Source organism: Channa argus, chromosome 11 (assembly GCF_033026475.1).
Source record: "Channa argus isolate prfri chromosome 11, Channa argus male v1.0, whole genome shotgun sequence".
In the NCBI taxonomy this organism is placed as follows: Eukaryota; Metazoa; Chordata; class Actinopteri; order Anabantiformes; family Channidae; genus Channa; species Channa argus.
Window position 1 is genome coordinate 18,948,232 of NC_090207.1, and position 18,786 is coordinate 18,967,017.

Consider the following 18,786-nt stretch of genomic DNA (forward strand, 5'->3'; position numbering starts at 1 on the left):
GTCATTTTCACTAATAGCTCTTGCAAACATTTAATTTTTTATTAGATTTTATTGATCTGTGGAAACTCTCTGCAAAAGTTTTACATGCAAAGTTATTTGCAAACATACATATTCCCAGTCCATGCAGTATCTATTTACAAATAGACATAAACCAAGAAACATTCCATTGAACTGACAGAATCAAAAAGGTGAGAGCTATGGATTTAACTCGGAAAGAAGCCCGTTTAAAAAACTATAATTCAAATTTATGTTGATTATCATCTAAGGGTCAGTGTAGACAGTGTGTGATGCTACTGATGGGTGAATCACTGCCACAGGAAGGCAGAACGGCTGTACAGAGAAATTAAGACACTGACGAGCTTTGCGTGTGTATGCACAGAAAGTCCCACGCAGAGACCAATATTATACTGTATGTCTGCTACTGATAGAGTTGGATTAAGTCTTTTGTTGAAGTGCTCAGTTGATAATCAGTCTATCCTGTGGATGCTATCACACCAGTTTAATCAGATTACACCATAGTCATAATCATGCAGAACATGGCCTCATATGGCAACATTATGAGGAAGAAGTGTAAACATTAATGGAATTACAACAGCATTAATTTCTTACAAAGTATATATATATATATATATATATATATATATATATATATATATATATATATATATATATATATATATATATATATATATATATATATTGAACCACAAGACATTTCATGCATAGGATTCTTTTTCTTTCGTCTGTGTTTTGACACTGGAATAACTTGCAAATAGCTATATAAATTGAGGTCATTACACTTTGTAAGGTGTGCTTTCCTTGGTTTGCTGTGATTGGTGAAAAACACATACTAAAGCCTTGAGTGATTGGGGTGTGGCAGAGGGGAAAAGGACCCTTGTTTGTGCAAAGGGTGCGTTGGGTAAAAGCGGCCCCAGCTGCCCCAGGCACGAGCATGGTACATGCAGGCATAGCTGCACATACTTTTGACCTAACTTGTTTCACCCTATCTCTTTGACACTTGGAGCAGCCAAATTTGTTAGGGAAACCTGGCTGTGTGCATTCATTGTAAACACTGCAGTAGAAAACCTCTGAGGTGTCGAAGTGAACTGTGAGCTTCAGAAGATTAGAGGTAGCAGGAGGAGAATCCCTTTTTCCTGCCAATTCTCATCACGACTAACAAAAGAAGTGAAAAATAAACATAGTCTTTCACTTTTCAGTGTTTCGTATCACACAATTAATACTTTCTACAAACTAAAAAAATTCACAGCTAGAACAACTATACATAAAAATATTTAACTAGGTGCTATAACTGCAAATCACAAATAAATAGCAACTGATGAAAGATTCATCTAGCTCATGGTCCACTGACTTATGATTCATCTGTCTATCAGATGTCTATCCTAACCTGAGCAATGTATCAGTATGTAAACATTTCGTCATTGACATATACAATATTTTCAGGACAGTGGGCACAGTTTAAATATTTGAAGGTGCAGCTGCATGTTTTCTTCTGTCTGTAGCTTGGCATGCGATACAGTTACACTACAACATGATGTAATCACATGAAAAAAAAGTGCTTTTACAGTCTAATAAAGGTCAGGCACGAGCTCAACCAAAGCTTTAATGAGCTTGAGCAATGGTTCTGACCACATATGCTATAACATATTGCTTTTTCTTGTTCTGTGCCAGTGCAATTCAAATGTTATATTCTTTATCAAAGAATGTGTCCACGTTTGGCGTATTATATCACAACACTAACAGGCATGATGGTCTTTGTGCAGCTGTTCATTGCCAGATGTCTTTGTGACATTATTCAAATCTCTAATTCATTTATGCCATGATTTCTCCAAGAGGCAGATTAAGTATCAGCACAGGCAGAAAGACTGTTACTAAGAAGACAGGTAAGAAGCATATACTACATCAAGGAAAAGGACAAATGTGAGTTTAGTGGTCTGGTAGTGAAAGAAGATTTAAAAAAAAACAACAACAAAAAAGATGTCTTAGGTGATGAATGCAAACCAAGGAGGGAGGATAACTTTTAGATCTGTGGTTAATCACTAGCAATAGGATTTTCATTCGACAGAGTGTGCCAGCGCTCAATCTTCTTGTCCTTGTTCTTCAAACACTCATACCAGTGCTTCAGCCTCTCTCCTTTGGCAGTGATACCCAGCTGACACCCACCTGTCAGAGAGAAAGTCAGGTGTGAAAAGCAGGTGGTGACCACGCAAAGATGTAATTTTACTGCATCAAAGCAACATCACTGATCAAATATTTACCAATGTAATCATTTGCCTTCCCGATATCATAATCCCACACAGAGATATCTAAAGTCTTCTTGGCCAGTTCACTGTGTTTGATGTCAAAGCTGAATTCCTGAAATTTGTTCAAAGCATTCCTTCATTATTTCTAAAGCCAGTTACCAAAAATGAGTTGCAAAGAATCTAAACAGAAGGATTAACCTATATTTTAGACATATATTTTTTTGCAGACTGTAATTGCAGTTTTTCACCTTTCACTCTCTTACAAACCTCATTAAACTCTGGGTTTAAAGTCCTCTTCTTGATTTGTGTTTTGCACTTCCCCTTCTTTCCCATGTCAGGTTTCAGGCATCTGGAAATTTAATGCATATAGAACCTAACTATTACACTACATTTCTAGAGTCATACAATTACTATCTAAATGTATCCTTCTGCTATACCCACATTTTCACGTATGGATCAGAGTAGCCATTAGCATCCATGGCAGCTAGATGAACGCAGCGCACAACGCCAACAATGAGACGGTTCTGCTGGGAGCTGTACATGAGGGACATCAGAATCCGACCACGCTCTTCTGCCTCTCCACCATCTTTCCCTGGCTAAAACACACAGAAGGAGGGTTAAAAATGCGAGATTCATATTAAGATTTGCATCTACTTGGTGGAATCTGTCTTGTTTAGACATGCTCAGAATTAAAAGCATTGCCTCATCTTCGTAGACAGCGATGCCCCTGGCTGACCCGACTGTTGCAGTTCTTTTCGTCTGTGAATGGGGAACAAGATTACAGCAGGCCAATAAGAGATTCAGACAAAGAGAGCAACACATTGTTGGACTATAATTGAGTTTCACTAACAGGGGCAACTCTCTCAAGGCACACGTTAAAGTTCCTCTTCTGGTTCAGCTTCAGTTTCTTCAGCGCCACTCGGGTTTCCCCAATAAATTCATTATGCCCAAACTTGTCTTCATCACAGACAGAGAGCCTGTGAAAAATCAAAAGACAGTTACACATTTTAAAGAGTAACTAGAGGATAATATGTTTAAAACGCAAAAACAGGGCTGTTGCTGCTTAGTGAATGTCTGAGGCACAGCATCTACCTGAGGGTCTTACGCTGCATGTCCTCATCTGTCAGGCCATGATAAGTGAGCGTCTCATTCCACACAGGGTTGCGGGTGTTTCTCAGGGTCTTTGTGCGCAGCTTGTTAGACTATTAGATGAAGGATAGATCGTGATAAGGAAATGAAAAGTATTTCAAGGCAAGATGCCAGATGACACTGATGATTGTACGAGACTGTGGTGAGTCCATTTTAATCATAGTGAGTATCTACATGGTACAGTTTTTTGTCAAATATTTTCTGCAACTCAAACGCTTATAAACTATCTCAACTAAACTTTGTACTTTTTGTAATTAGTTGGTATCATTCCATTTTATTCTGCCAGAATAATTGTGACAATTCCAACCACAAGGTGTCAGACTTAACCTAGCAGAAAGGCCTCTCAGCAAACCCAGAGGATCTAAAGTCACCACCCTGGCTTTTTTGCTTAACAGGAAATTAAGGTAATATGTCTTTTATAACAAGTAAAAGCTTCATTCAAGAAAGGTGTGTCTTTTACTTTACTAGCCCCTGGCAGCAGGTGGAGCTTGACATAGGGATCTGCCAGACCATTTGAGTCCATAGGTTTCAGTCCCTAAGCAGAAACAGACACAGGAGGAACAGGAGTGTCCATCACATTGTCATAGACTCAAGTTTAATTTAGGACATTTTTAACATAAACCACTCGATTATAACTGTCCATTTGTGTGAGAGAATGAGGAGAGCAGTGGTACCTTTCCTTTGAGGATGCTACAGTGAAGGCTGTTGCTTTCCTGATCGTAGAGCAGACTGAACTCTAGAGAACCCAGAGTGGCTGTAAGACACCCAGAAGAGTAATGATATTAGACTAAAGAGACAATCTCTTGAACAAGACTCAACTTGTAAACACAAGTGAGAAACTGGACCAGGCCAGAATGAACAGAAAGGCTTCATCTACACTTATGAAACTTTTACATCCTTCTATTTATCATATGTAAACAGCAGAAGAATCTCGTTACAAAGCAAGTGCATATAAAAGAAATCAAATAAACTCAGTCTCAGAGGAGGACATTCAGAAAATAAAGTTCTGGGTAAGAAAGAAAGAGACTGAAATACTGCCCACACAGATTTTCTTTGGAGGAGATTCACTGCCTAGCAGAGCTGGTGGGGCTTAAAGAAAAACAGAAATGTCATTTGATAATTTTTCTCATATAACTCTTAATTTTATTGGGCTTAGATTCACCACTTACTTGCTCCTCTGAAGACACCGTGTTCAACAAGATTAACAAGATTGAGACTTTCTTTTTTTTTTTGTCCTTTCGGCATATCCCTTGAGTTCAGGGTCGCCACAGCGGATCATTGTCCGCATGTTGATTTGGCACAGCTTTTACGCCGGATGCCCTTCCTGACACCCCTCCCCAATTTCTACCGGGCTTGGACCGGCACTGCACAGCTGGGAATGGGGATTGTGGGTAAATAAATCAAAGTATTGGACAAAGATCAAAGGAAACTTCAAATAATGATTATGAGATTCAATTCATTACAAACACAAAGACCCCATTGGTATAAAGTTCAATTATTCTATTAAAGATACAACAAATTTCTCTGACTGAGCTGAAACTTAGATAAGAATATTGAGCTGAGCTACTGAAACCAGTCACCAGCACATGATTTGACTGTTCTCACCAACTCTACAGAGTTTTGCCGTTTTCACTCCCAACACAGGGAACTAGATTAAACACAAGCGCAATCTATCCTGTTAGCACTGGTGTATCTCAAATTATTTGCAGAGTTCCATATTCTGAGACCTCAATAAAATAAATTAACACCCAATCCCACAGAGAGCGAATAAAGGCGGTTTGACGCTGCAGGCACAGAACATCATTGGCATAGCACCCTTCTCATTTAAAACGGAATATGGAATATGTCTTTAAAAAAAGTGCATGATTACATACGCTGTGTATCAGTATTGATCTTGTGAGTCGCATCCTGATTCACATCTTCCTCTATTTTAGTTCCCCAGATAATGATTTTCATTGTTCAGTAACACACGGTGCTTGTCATTTGTCTTTTTCCTACCAGCTCGATAGACACTGCCATAATGATATTGCTGTTTGCTAGGGCTATTGAGCAATTTATAGATATGAATTATTACCAGCAGACTAAAAAACTAAAATCAAGCATCAATATGGTGTGACTCAGAATCCCTTAGGGGACAGACAAGCTGCCAAATTAAGGACATCAATGCCCAACATTCAATGCTGCGTGATGATTTGCTTTAATTTATTTTTAAAAAGACATGTCTGTTAGAATTTACCTGAAACGAGTGGAAGACATCTCTCATGTCATCTGTACACAGGGTGTAATTAAAGTCGACACCCCAGCCACCGTGGTTAATGAGAAGAATGGACAGATGGTGTATACTCACTGGCTTCATCGGAGTCATAGTCGTTCACTTCTTCTTCTTCCTCAGCTGGGGGAGGTTGCTGTCGGACAGGAAGAGCACCGTAGGCGGCGAGCTGCCTCCTGTCTTCTCTTACTGCAGGAGGTGCTCTCTGCTCCACAGGAACTGCACCAGAGGAGTAAGTTCCTCCATCTCCTGCCATTGGACCTATAAACACATTCAACCATGTGTGACTGCACAAAACATTATGCTGCAGTATTTGCGTAATGTTTGGAACTGTTTGTAAGGACACGAGCTAAAGGGTGTTTCCTAGCCGTCTCTCACCCTGCTGAGACATTGTGGCTGATGCAGCAGACTGTGGTCTGGAGCTCTGGACAGGCACCATCTTCTTCATCACCACTGGACTGCCTTGCCCCACTTCTCCGGGACTCTCCCCGGCTGAGGCCATTCGCACAACTGATGGTTTAGGGGCCACAGGTGGGTAACCAGCACGGCTCCGTGGCTCTGGTCATGAAAATAAGTGGGGATAACATAATAGAGTGAACACACAGACCCACTACACGTAATGGAGACATGCATAATCAGACCACTTGAGGTTCCTGCTGCAGTGGAATCTGTAATGCTCCTTAGTTTCTTGATACTTTTTTGTCGTTGCAGCTTTTCATTGTAAAAGGCATTGACCTACATACACTACAACAACCAGTGGCAGCCAACTGTACATGTAGCAGTTATAGACTGTCTCTGTGTTGTAGCTACCCCTCTATTTTATGGGGAAATGACACTGCAGGTAATCACGCTGGAAGTGTGAAATTATACAACGTGACCCATTATGCCAGCACCACCTGGAGGCCCATCCCATGCCCCAGCAGGCAACTTCCGAAAGCTTAATTGAGCTCTTCATCCCCCGCCTCTGCAACAGTGGGCGATGCTGCCAAATTTGGGAACTAGATAAAATGTTTGATGGTTGAAAATGAGCAATGAGAGGTGAACTAGTGTATACGTGCTGATCTGAGGAGACTGAAGATTGGCGTTTAAAAAAATTATACAAAGTTAGACTAAAATTAAAATTCACATAAATATGTAACGTGTATGTCTTATATACAGTTACTTTATAAAGTATTAGACTTCTTTAAGTTTTGCACACTTTATTGTCTTGTAAATATAATTTTAAAAATATATACTTTACACTGAATAACATATACGAAAGAAGGGAAAACACAGTGGCCTCTAGATTTACAAAATGGTAGAGGTTTTAAAGACAAAGAAGATAAAGAAACCACCATTTTGCAGGATTCTCATATACTGTAATGTGCTAATGGCTAATGTAAGAAGGGCTGTGCAGAGTGTAGCAGGCATTAAAAGAAAGAGCAAAGCAGTGAGAGTGAAGACTAGGTGGAGCCAATGGGATTGATTTCAAGTTTCATGGCTCTAGTTTAAGCTGCATATTGTGGCTTTAATGGTCTGAATATTTTTGTAGATGACTGGATTTAGATTTAGATTTGTTTTGTTGCTAAAAAAATCTAAAAACATGATTTTAATTAATCAATAGGGGTTATGAAGTTTAAATGGATGAGTAATACATTTAAATTAAAACTACAATTAATATTTGACGAATGTGTAGTTTTAAAAAAGAATGATAAATTCACGGTAGGTGTTAGGAAGTCAAGTTACTAGTGAGGATTTTCTGAGTGAGCCTCCATCGCTAACTTTGCAAGTTGAATACAAAATCAACAGCATCCACAGACGTTCAAAATGTTGTACGACAGAAAGCCTAACTATATAAAGAAATTAAAACATCTCTCTTCTATTAATATTGTTTGTTGTATTTACAGTATGACCTTCTCCATGTCCGCAAATGTCAGTATGCTATGGGAAATGCCAGGAAACATCACATGCAGTTCAGGTAGTTTGACAGATCCCCTTTTAAAGATTCCTACGTATTAAAAACTTGTCTCTAACCTGCTGCTAGAGGCAGGTGCCTGTCTATGATTTTCACTTAAGGGAGACACCATTTTTTATGACAGCGATTTATTATGGCAATCAAAAACGGCCAAATGCAAAGTTCCAAATGTAAAAAGGTATAATGACTGAAAAAGACTGGAGACTAAAGCTGCATCTACCTGAGGGCTGGGGTTGAGTTAGTGCCTCCCTGGGCTCAGATGCTGGTGGCCCCTGAGGCTCTGCTGCCTCCTGGGCACCTGCCTCTCTTGTTTTGGATAATGGCATGGGTGATGGCAGGAAATGCTTAGGAAAACCTTTAAAGAACCAGGCACCAGACCTCTTCCAAACCTACGAAAAGAGAAAATAATGTGTTGTGTTACATGTTTTTTAAGGAGCTAACAGTTTTATTTATTGACTGGTTTGAACCACTCACCTCTCGCTGTTCTGTGCAGATCTTACATAGCCACACAGCTCGTGGCTGACTGCTACACTGTATGCCACACTTGGTACACATGTTCTACACAACAAAAGAAAAAAATTAATTGCCATGTAGAAAGTTACTAGAAGTACATTGCGACCTACTGTTTGCTTTTTTGGTGTTTTTGCAGAAGAAGAGTGTTTTTTAACATTAATTTTTGGTCTTGTAATAAATGGCTGATTCATTACCTACCTTTTTGCAGTCCTCACACACCACTGAGCTGACCCCAGGTGAACCCAGCTGCTCCCCACACAGCAAACAGCGGGACACTCCATCTCCACACACAGTCTTCTTCATGTCGTCCAGGCGGTTTATCAAGCGCCTGCAGAAGTACAGAGTGACATCTTACTTAAAATGTCAGCATTAATTATGACAAGTTTAAATGTATACCATAGATCCTATCAGGTGATTTTGTTAAAAACAATGCTCATATTGTACAAATCACTGTTTTAAAGTCTCTCACCCTATTCTCTCCTGCTCCATGGCCTCCATTTTCTCAGCACGTGCGATCACACTGTTTATAATCTCTTTCTCCTCATCTGTGAGGTCTGGACCAGGACCAGGTCCTGGCTGCATGGTCCAGTTGGTCCTGTCAGCCAAACATATCCTCTAGTTGGGATTACACTTGTGATTTTGACTTTACTAAATTATATCCAGTCACACGTTTGCACACACACGCCAACTCCAGTGACTGAACAAACAGAGCAAACACAATGTTTGAGCGAACATGCACTTAGAGCATCAGCACATTACACTGCTTATTGAACTGTTAGAGGCCTGAAACATACAGATAAACAAAGGTGGATTAGGAGTTTAATTACTTACTGCTCTTTATCACTGTGTCACAGATGACATATCAAAGACGCGCAGGTAAAACAAAGGAGGGCAAAAGAAAGTGGTCTTGTCACTATTAGAAACAGCTAAAAACAGCAACAACAAATATTCAGACAGTCCCACTTACGTAGCATGCATGCTCCTCTGCCGGCCGTTGGACACCCAGTGATCCGAGCTGTTGCTCATCACTGTATCGGTCATGCTGCACTGTTGCAGCCTGCAGGTGGACAGATAGTAGGACTAAGATTAAATTAGCATGACATACTTAAATGATCTTTTACAGATGGCATGAAAAGAAGCCAACTCTGTATTTAGAGTTCTTAATTTAAATGGAACTAGTCAAGTTTGAATGGAAAGTCAATCATTAACTATTTTTATTTTTTTTTTTTGTCTGAATGATGTGTCTTGAGTCCACACTTTTAGCTGTCCTCTATACTTATTTGTAGCTGAGCCAGGACTGACTTATCTGCCACCATGAAATGTGTTGACCTTAAATTGACAAGCAACTTCCTACACTTCCTTCCTTTCCTGCCATACAGTTATTACGGGTTAAATTTGTTATAATGAGCCAAACAACCACTAGAATAAACAAAAACAATTTCCAGAAACTGTTATTCTTGGTAATTATCCTTTTATCCTGCTTTACTACATGCTTGAATTTACATTTCGAGCCTAAAATAGTAATAAAGTATCAGCAACGAATGACAATAAAATCACATTTCTTGGTGCCAAATTTACAACCTAATCTGTTCCATCATCTCCCACTAAGCCTGTTTTTCACAGATAAAAAATAAATGACCACAGTGCAAACACATGACACAAACCTAATAAATAAAAACCTAAACAATGCCGACATACATTGATACAAGGGTTCGTGACAAAGTGAGACCTCCTCTCCTGGCTGGAGTGAAATGATGCTGAAGTGGGTGGTCTGGGTCATTTAAATTTATGTGCACTTTTCATGTCAGGGCTGAAGAGATAAGGTTGTGCAAATTGGGGGTGGAAAGCGCCAATTATTTTAGCAGCTGTAAGTGAAACTGTGATGAATTGCTTCCAATGTGTGCGTCGACACATTTCAAAGAAACAGATGGTTCCATATAGCAGGAGTTGCTCAATTATACTACAACGCAGGAGGAGGAGAGCTTGTGCTGGCAGAGATGACTAAGCGTCTTTGTCTCCAGTGTTTCTGGTTATTCATGATGGTTGATGCTGAAGTTTTCATCTAGAGTGATGTCTGAGTATTTACAGTTCTCAATCATATACACTCTTTCCCCAGTGATGTGGGTGGGACTGGGTGTGTGGTCAGGCATTATGGGGAGTCAAATGAAGAGTCACCGTTTCTGAGGAAGAGTTGTGGGATGGCTGTGTTATCAGAGTAGTTAACGCACACGATCACAGAAAATGGGATTTAGCTGTTGTTTGTGTACATAGTGAAATAAAGGCTGAGAACACAGCCCAGTGTTAATGATGACAGAGGGAAACCTTGTGCTGTCAACAGTTTGACATTCTCACAAAGCCATTATCCATATGATGCAGCAACAACGAAATTTAATCACAGAGTGACACGGTAACGACGATGTCAACAGAGATCACTGGGACGAGTGCCTATGGGCATGTTGGCTGATTGTGTGGTGTGTGACTGACTTAAAGCTGCTCAAAGTCTCTGCTAGACAATACAAGGAGGGATGTTTCAGCCACAGGCCAGGGGAATACACTAGTGTATGTCCTGAGGGGAAGTACCAGCAGTCAGGACCAGGAGCAACAAGACGAACTAAAAGCCTCTCTGGAGCCTCAAATATCAAAAATTGTCATGGGGCAAGAAATGAAGAGTGAGAGAGAGATACTGAAAGGAACACACAGTGACAGTTCTAGAAGGAAAATCATCTGTCTATAGCTTTTCAAACTGGTAAAACCAAGCACTATAGATAGAACCTTTGAGAAAATGAAAGACAGAGCAAAAGGGAGGGCACTGTGTCCCTCATTGAGCTGCTACTATTATGCTGTGCAACATCAGGTTCCATACCTTTTGCGCTCTAATCTGTTGCTGCACTGCCTGCAGGATTCGCAGAATAACAACAAATTCGCTGTGCTATCAATAGACACTCTGGGTGTGGGCTTTTCCCTCTGATGCTACTGCACGCAGACAACACTGGCAACACAGTCTTCAGGGAGCATTTGTCTTTTTCCATTTTCTAGCAGCCGTCTGACGGCTCAGTCATTATCCATGACTGTACAGTATAGATTGTGTACCATGACGCTCTAAAGCATGGCCCTCCTTCACTTGCTAAAACGCATTACCTCACTTTTGTCAAACATGATCATCCTGGAGAGAAACAGATGGGATGGTGGCATTCAGTCTTGGGCCTGGCTAATTACTGACTCAGAGGTTTCTGGTGAAGTGGAAAGATATTCTGCATCACAGATGTGGAGGTGACAATTCAATTAGCATGCAGAAAAAGAAGGGTCACGTGCACAATGTCAGTAAAGGCTTTAATGCTTGGTCATCTATTGTACAGTGAGTAGAGTTAAAAGGACTCCGAGGCCAATTACAATGGCCTATCTGCCCTATACCTTCATATTGAATGACATAACTGTGACCCACAGACATCCTTCGTACTGTTGAGGCTATAAAAGCAACTAATCTGCGTCATCTGTGCACAGTCATCCTGTACATGTTTTCCTCCAATATAAGATGACTCAGTCAGGTGGTGGGTTCCTCTCTGGAAAGCAGCAAATATCCTCCTGTGTTTTTTGTATACAAAATATCATAAGGCCTGGATGACAGAACTGTCTGCAATGTGAAGGCCAAAAGATATGCAAGCAACCACTCAACAGTGTCTACAAATACACCAGGCATGACTAGTAACAGGTCATGTGTGAGATGACAACTAAAAGACCAGAGGGAGAGCATTGACTAATCATCACATGTCATCCACCCAGTAGGATCTGTCCTGTATAGAATTTCATTTGGAGGTGGAGAGGACAAATTTAGACATATGTGTCCCCTTCTCAGGCCCTGCAGAGGATAGTCAATACAATATGAATTTGTACATCCTCAGAGATGCATACATACACAACTCCCAGAGCACACCCTACACATCTATTTTTATCAACACAGGCATGCATTCTCCTTGGATACTTAAAAGGTAGTTGCTGAGATTTCCTGTTAAGTCTTATCAGGCACCTACAAAGATGATTGTTGCTATAAGACTTTTAAGAGCAGGTGCATGACTCATCACTGCAGAACATACGACTGGAAAAGTCTTGAATAAGAGCACCTTGTTAGGGCTGATTTTGCTATTTGTTGATACAGGAACTGAAGCAAGCAGGCAGGTTGACAGTAAGGCAGGTGGGCATTGACTGACGCATTTAACATGGATTATTAAGGATATGGTACTGAGAGCTTATGGGATTGTTGCTAATACAGGGCGGAGAATCGTGTTTCTTGTACTGACGTGAGTTAAAAAAAAAAAAAAACAAGCATGTTTTGCCAAATTATTATTATTTATTATTATTATTAACAAATTTGTCCTCAATCAATACATTTATATAAAATGGATTAATCTATAAACTAGTTATCAAAGGGCTCAAATGTGTGGATTTGCTGATTTTGTTTTTTCTTTATTTTTTCCTTTTTTTGTTATTCTGGGGCCCTGTGGTTAGACACAACGAGCAATCTGGAAAAATGAGTTGTGTTGGCCTTTTATTTAATCTAATATTTAACAAATTAAACAATTCATTAACTCATCTAATAAAACTAAAAACATAATTAAGATAATAGATAGATGCAGCACTGAAAAGAACTGTATTCTGCACTTCATAAACGAGTGTTGCTTTGTTGGCTCCGTTTGTATCTACCATATTTAAACAGTGCTACAGCATCTGAGCCATTTATTTGTCTTTGTCCACTCTGCTAAGTGTCCTATTTGTAAATGTATTGAATATAATGACAGTGAAACACTATGTAGCGCATCACTTGAATTCCAGGGCAACAATTCCCTTGCCATCCTTTAAGAAGGACATTTTTAAAATGGGTTAATGAAAATCAGAAATCAATGCACAAGTCCCACAATTGGTTTCAATTTAGTTCTTCTTTCATCAGGCCTCCATGCTCATTTTGATGCCTCAGGCTAAAAAACGTACTTAGGTGTAATGGAAGTCGCCTTAATCTTCTCTGCTGTAGCTGCCACTAACCCTCACCACTGGCCATGCAGAGACCCACACATCAGCATTTTCTATCAAACCATTATTCAAGGGGCCGAGCCAAACTATATGTCACAGCTGATATTCATATGCACTCTACCAATGATTTAATAACCCTGGTCCATACACATTTTTCCCGTTGCTATGACCATTAATTTTTTATCGGCTACTGTATAACACACTGTGCTCTTTCCTATTAAGACCTAATAATCTTGAGCACCCACACCATTTTTCACAGTGCTTAGCTATAGCATTTTAAGACTTGCGCATTACTAGGCAAATACTGCATTTTGTGATTCTGTATACATAATGTATGAAGTTGAGAAGAAATAAACAACATGACTACCCAAAGTAACACTAAAAGAGGTATTCATCTATAAAAAATAATCATTGTGAAGAGAACAAAAAAACAGAAAAATTGACTGTAAAATATACTTTACAGTACATTTAAGCTTAAATAACAGAAAGAAAACAACATATTTTGTTTCCTTCTCACTACACTTCCTCTGCCATCTGGCCTGGCAGTAACTCACATTGTTTGAGGTATTATGAAACAGAACACAGCCTGAGATCCTCAGACAGCAAAGTCTTGGCTGGTCTACAGCTTCAACTCAAGTCCTGTGGTGATCTGGAACATCATGCCTGAGCAGTGAGCACAAATTTTTTTTTTCCTTTGGATCTCTACTTCATTCACAACTATAAACCAAGAACATATTAGATGCCCGATTTACCAATCTTTTGGATAGAATTTCGAAAGTGTTCAAGTTTCTCTAATATACAAATAAACACCTGTGTTGGCTGTTTGTCTATCTCAATTTATAAATCGACAACTTATTCATAATTATAAGCACAAGCTTTGTATGATTGTAACGAAGAATTTAACACAATTTTTATTTTACAGTCTGATCGTAAATGCAAAGCCCATTAATGAGTAATATTGTTATTGTTGAGTTATGAGTCAGGTGCACACGTCCATTTAAATGTTCTAAAAGATATAAATTAGTTAATAACACCTTGAATCACATGTAAGATGCATGTCATAGGAAAGAACAACCAGCTTCTCCTCACACTCATGTGAGCTGGCGTTGTCAGAACCAATTTCAAAGCCAATTCAGAGAGTCTTCATAGAAAGTTCAGTGTCATAACACGTACCCCCACAGCTGTATAGTCCAGAAATCTAGAAGACTAGCCCACACCCAACTAAATGGGCCCTAATCCAAGTAAGTCCAAAAGAAAAAACGTTTTTTGAAAGAAGAAGAATTTTGCATGCCCTGGGAAGAAATCAATGTCAGTGTACATCTCTGGGTTAGTCAGTTCCACACTTTGGAGTAGACTAGAATATTTCAACCACTATGGATGGTCATCAACAGACATTTGTGGTCTCAAGAGGATGAAATCTGGTGACTTTGACAATCTCCTAATTTTTTATCTAGAACCAGCAGTTTTAAGTTCTCTTATCCATTGGATGGATTGTGACAACATGTTTTACAGACTCCTTGTTGATACTTGTGTCTTCTGGGGATCCTACGGTTTTCTTTGAGGTCCCTATAAGAATAATATCTATGGTTTTGAGTAAAATGTCTAACTAATGATGAGTTAGCACATATATTCATATTTCCTACATTTTTATCACTTTGCAGAACCCCTAAATTCTTACCTAGAGGAATGTTTAATTATTTGGTGTTGTGAATTCACATTCCACAGTATTCAGTTGCTGATGTCTAGTGCTCACACACCAGGGTGTGTGGAGAGACAGCATAGGAAGGACCACAAAACACGAGGTAGCCACCCACTTACAGTTGCATGACACAACTCCATCCATCCCCCGTAGTAGATTGTGAGATGCCAGCATAGCAACAGAATGAGGCCTGGACCTTGCCAAGATTTTAAAGCACTGCACCAAGAAACCCTCTATTGCAGGGGAAAAACATCACTCAGCATTTCTTAATTATTTACAACTCCCACCATCATTGCTTTTTGCTCTGTAAGTTTCCTTTAAGGTAGACTAGTGCGCTTTATATGTTTGATGTACTTGCACCTCTATCAGACGTTGTTTTAGAAGAGTGAATTTGGAATGAAGACGATCAAATATGGTCAGACAGATTGAGAAATAACTGCATCTGGGAAACAGTATGGTTGTTTTTTGGTATTTCTGGTCTGTGGCACTGACAAATGATCCATGTTTTCACTCAGACAATGGTGTTGACAGGGACCATCTGTGGAACCATCTGTGAGGACTCTTCACCTCTCAAATGTGAGATTGCTGCACCATTTCAAATACACACAACTACATCCTCTAGGCAGGCATGGCTCCAGGTCCCGCAACGCTGGAGGACAAACAGGAAAGACCATCCAGTGACCAACAAGCTATCATGCTGTTATCACTTTTGGCTCTATCCAACATGACTTAATGGGGTGGCTGCTGAGTTTTTCATTCTTAAATCAACACAGCAGACATTAAATTAGCATCCCATATAAACCCAATACTGTAGTTCTCATTTCCACTAATCATACTCACATATAGCAGAAAACTGTCTGCTAATCGTTTCCTCAGACATTTGATTTGTTTCTTTTTCCGAGCTTTTATTATGAAAGTAAGAAGAACAAAATTAGCTGCACTCCACCAACTGCCTGTAGTAGGTTGCAAATGTGCTGTGCCAATTCATCCTTGTATGTCCAAGAGGTAAGAGGTGGGACTTTTAGAACTAGCTCCTGATGCATTGGTCAGTCATGCTCTTTCAGTTTCTTCTTGTCTTATCTAAGGGAAACAAGTGCTGCCAGACAGGGCCATTAAATCAGTGCAGTAACGGTCTGTTGTAAAGACAGTATGAATTATTTCCTATAAATTCCTCAGTGCGAAGGCTATGATTCCCTGCTTTGAAGATCTGGTTTGGTTCAGCTGCTTGATATGTGATCCTCCCTCCTGTCTCTTGTCCCACCAGCAAACTAGCAGGTACAATGTCCCCGAGTGCTTCTAGCAGAGCTCTGTTGGCAAACAAGAAGCTGTATTTGTCTGGAAAGGCTGCAGTAGGTTTGGCCCAAGTTTTAAAACAAAAACTCCTTTTTGGAAGAGGGGGTATTTGCTTAAAATGTAAAGTTTATTGAATTAAATGCCAGTCTGAGCATGTGGGCAGGGAGAATTACTGCAGCTACAATATATGTACAGTATATAGAGTGATTGTAATCAATTAAATATAAGGTGGCCTAGGTTCTCCCTTGCAATTCTCCCTCTTTGGGGAACTTTGGTAAAAGCCCATATTAATTATATTTTTCGTTTCCAATACCCCACAGTTTTTAGACACATTTAATCACCAGTTTCAGAAAGCGCCAGTGAGTTTCTTCTCATCCAAAGATCTGACGGGATTTTGAGGACGAAGCCACTCCCTTCTGAAGATCAGCCACAAATAGCACAAAAAGGACATCTTTAACTTTTTTAAAAATACACTCAAAACAGCAGGTATGCAGAGTACAGCATATGATTTAGGATCTAAGTGCTGTTTATGGATTGTGAAGCACACAGAGAAAGAGTAGAGTCATGCACCTTTACCAACTGTGGCCATGGTAACAGCAAGATCAGAAGACGAGAATCAGAATGATTAAATGCTGTGTGTATGTGTGCGTGTGTGCATGTGTGTCTACCAGTCTGATTGTTTGTAGTAGTCTGTATCTGTACCCAATTTCCATGCCAATGCAGAACAGGCCATCACTGCAATAATCAGTGTCAGTGGAATAAATGCAGTTGCATTTTGTCAGAAAACATGTAGTTGACTTAAATGGTTCACTCAACACTCATAGAATGACGGCGTGGTTAGAAAGGAAGACAACCTGTAGACAAGGGATTATGGGTACAGTCACCTCTTATCCTTTAGCTTTAAATAATGCAGGTAGTGTGCAGACTGCTCACATCATCCCATGTTTTTTTCCTTTTCCCCAAATACCTTTTTTTCAATGCACACCATTTCTAGTTTTTGTTTTTTTAATATGACATTAGTCAACAATTTTCCTCTTTCTCACCTGCCTTTTTCTCTGCACAGAAAACACTGTGAGGCTGGCAGGGACACAGGGGAATAGAGAGAGGTACTACTGTAAGGGTGTCATCCAATCACTACTCTAGTTGCTCATGTGAGAGACGGCAGCTGCAGATATCTCTCAGACTTTTCATTCAGTCATTTCTCCCCTCCCCCAGTTAATCCCCATGCTTCAGGTCTGTAGGAGTTGAACGTGGTGGAGATGGGATTTCCAGCTTCTGTTTTTCTGTCTTCCTACTGTACAAACACCAGCAGCAATGACCTGGACAGGTCCAATGAGTATGTTTACAACACACACACACTGCTCTGACAATCCAAGTGTAATAACCGCCCAGTGCAGTTAACACATGTAGGCGACACAATTATCTGTCCTGTGGCACTGCTGGAATTGAGAGCTGCCCTGACCACATCAGCATTTGCAGGCATCACTGATGTTTTTCCCCATAGTCCACAGGCACATCAAGCCCCAGTGTGCACTCCTAAAAATCCTGCAGCAACGCCCAGGGACAGAAACCACCCAATCTCCCACACTACTTACCAGATCCATTTTCCTGAATCAGATCTGCAACAAGAAGCACCCCTGTTGCAGGGGTGCAACTACCAGTGGTATTTTAATTAATCTTGAAAGGGTTTAAATAATAATCCACATAAATGGACCAAGATATATATTTATCAGCCATTATTGAAGAAACTGATACTACATAGCATCAAAGCATGTTGTAGTAAATCAGTGCAACAATTCAAAACAAGAAAGCAATCTGCTCTCTAAAGATCTCTGCATGAATAACAGGAACATTCTGCTGCAGAGCGATGTTTTTCACTAAAACAAAGGAATCAATCAAATGATAATTTACATAATTGGTACCTCACAAGGCCTAGGTTAATTAAAAGCAGCTTAGTGCATACTGAAAGGACTGCACACATTCAATAATCTTCCCTTTTGATTCAGATGACTCTGAGTAACAGGCTCATAAAGACCATGAAAAGGGGCTCCACCAAATTAATAAATACAGGCAATGAAATAGGTTCCCTCGTAAGAATTCATTTCCAGTTCCTCTCTTGTGAATGAAATGCTGCATTCATTCAACCTGTAAATTTGAAATTCTTTTGCACTGACTCACTGGCCAATAGCGCAATAACCTCACAGTGATTTTAGGTTAAGGATGCAATATGTTTAAAAATCCTTCGAAGGAGATCGTAAAGCCTACCTGAGATCCCAGCACTGCCTCTTTCTTTCCTCTCGCTCAGGGAGCTGCCAGAGAATGATGCGGACTAAATTTCTGTGCAGCGCTTAGGTCCAACCACAGAGTCAGTCATTGCGCATGGAGCCTGTCATACAACCAAAACCAGTCTTTTTTTTCTGCCGGGAGAAACAGTTACAGCGGATCTCCGCGATGCGTGGGAACTCGTCTTCTACCCTGTGTAGAGGATGAAAGCCCTTGGTCACCTGAGAAGGAAACCCCTGGATCTGAAGTGAAAACACTGGTGGACAGTCATCACCTGATCCAGTTGTGTCTTTAACAGCGCATTTAGTGTCTAAGTTTGCTTCATTGTCTAAACAGGAAATCA

The 18,786-nt window shown here is 40.0% G+C and overlaps 1 protein-coding gene across 3 annotated transcripts; it reads right to left on the reverse strand.

Annotated features, from left to right (window-relative positions):
* Positions 1–29: 29 nt before the first annotated feature.
* Positions 30–18,719, reverse strand: LOC137135672 (rabphilin-3A-like). 3 transcript variants are annotated; one of them, XM_067520085.1, is made up of 18 exons: positions 18,426–18,719; positions 9,114–9,203; positions 8,978–8,989; positions 8,616–8,741; positions 8,345–8,474; positions 8,108–8,191; positions 7,854–8,022; positions 6,058–6,237; positions 5,758–5,940; positions 4,085–4,164; positions 3,871–3,945; positions 3,354–3,463; positions 3,112–3,238; positions 2,964–3,020; positions 2,703–2,857; positions 2,529–2,610; positions 2,277–2,373; positions 30–2,181 (listed from the first exon to the last, which is right to left on the reverse strand). In XM_067520085.1, the coding sequence occupies exons 2-18, from the start codon at positions 9,185–9,187 to the stop codon at positions 2,051–2,053; spliced, it is 1,872 nt and encodes a 623-aa protein (XP_067376186.1). In that variant the 5' UTR covers positions 9,188–9,203; positions 18,426–18,719; the 3' UTR covers positions 30–2,050. The 3 variants fall into 3 exon arrangements, with proteins under 3 accessions (XP_067376186.1, XP_067376187.1, XP_067376188.1); XM_067520086.1 differs by lacking the exon at positions 8,978–8,989; XM_067520087.1 differs by lacking the exons at positions 8,978–8,989; positions 9,114–9,203.
* Positions 18,720–18,786: the final 67 nt, after the last annotated feature.

Bases quoted from the DNA above. Each gene is read 5' to 3' on its own strand.
- LOC137135672 (XM_067520085.1), bottom strand. From the start codon at position 9,187: ATGACCGATACAGTGATGAGCAACAGCTCGGATCACTGGGTGTCCAAC. The intron at 4,165-5,757 runs GTGAGTATACAC...GGTGTCTTACAG, and splicing joins CTATGACTCCGATGAAGCCA to CCACTCTGGGTTCTCTAGAG. The intron at 3,239-3,353 runs GTAGATGCTGTG...GATTTTTCACAG, and splicing joins ATGCAGCGTAAGACCCTCAG to GCTCTCTGTCTGTGATGAAG.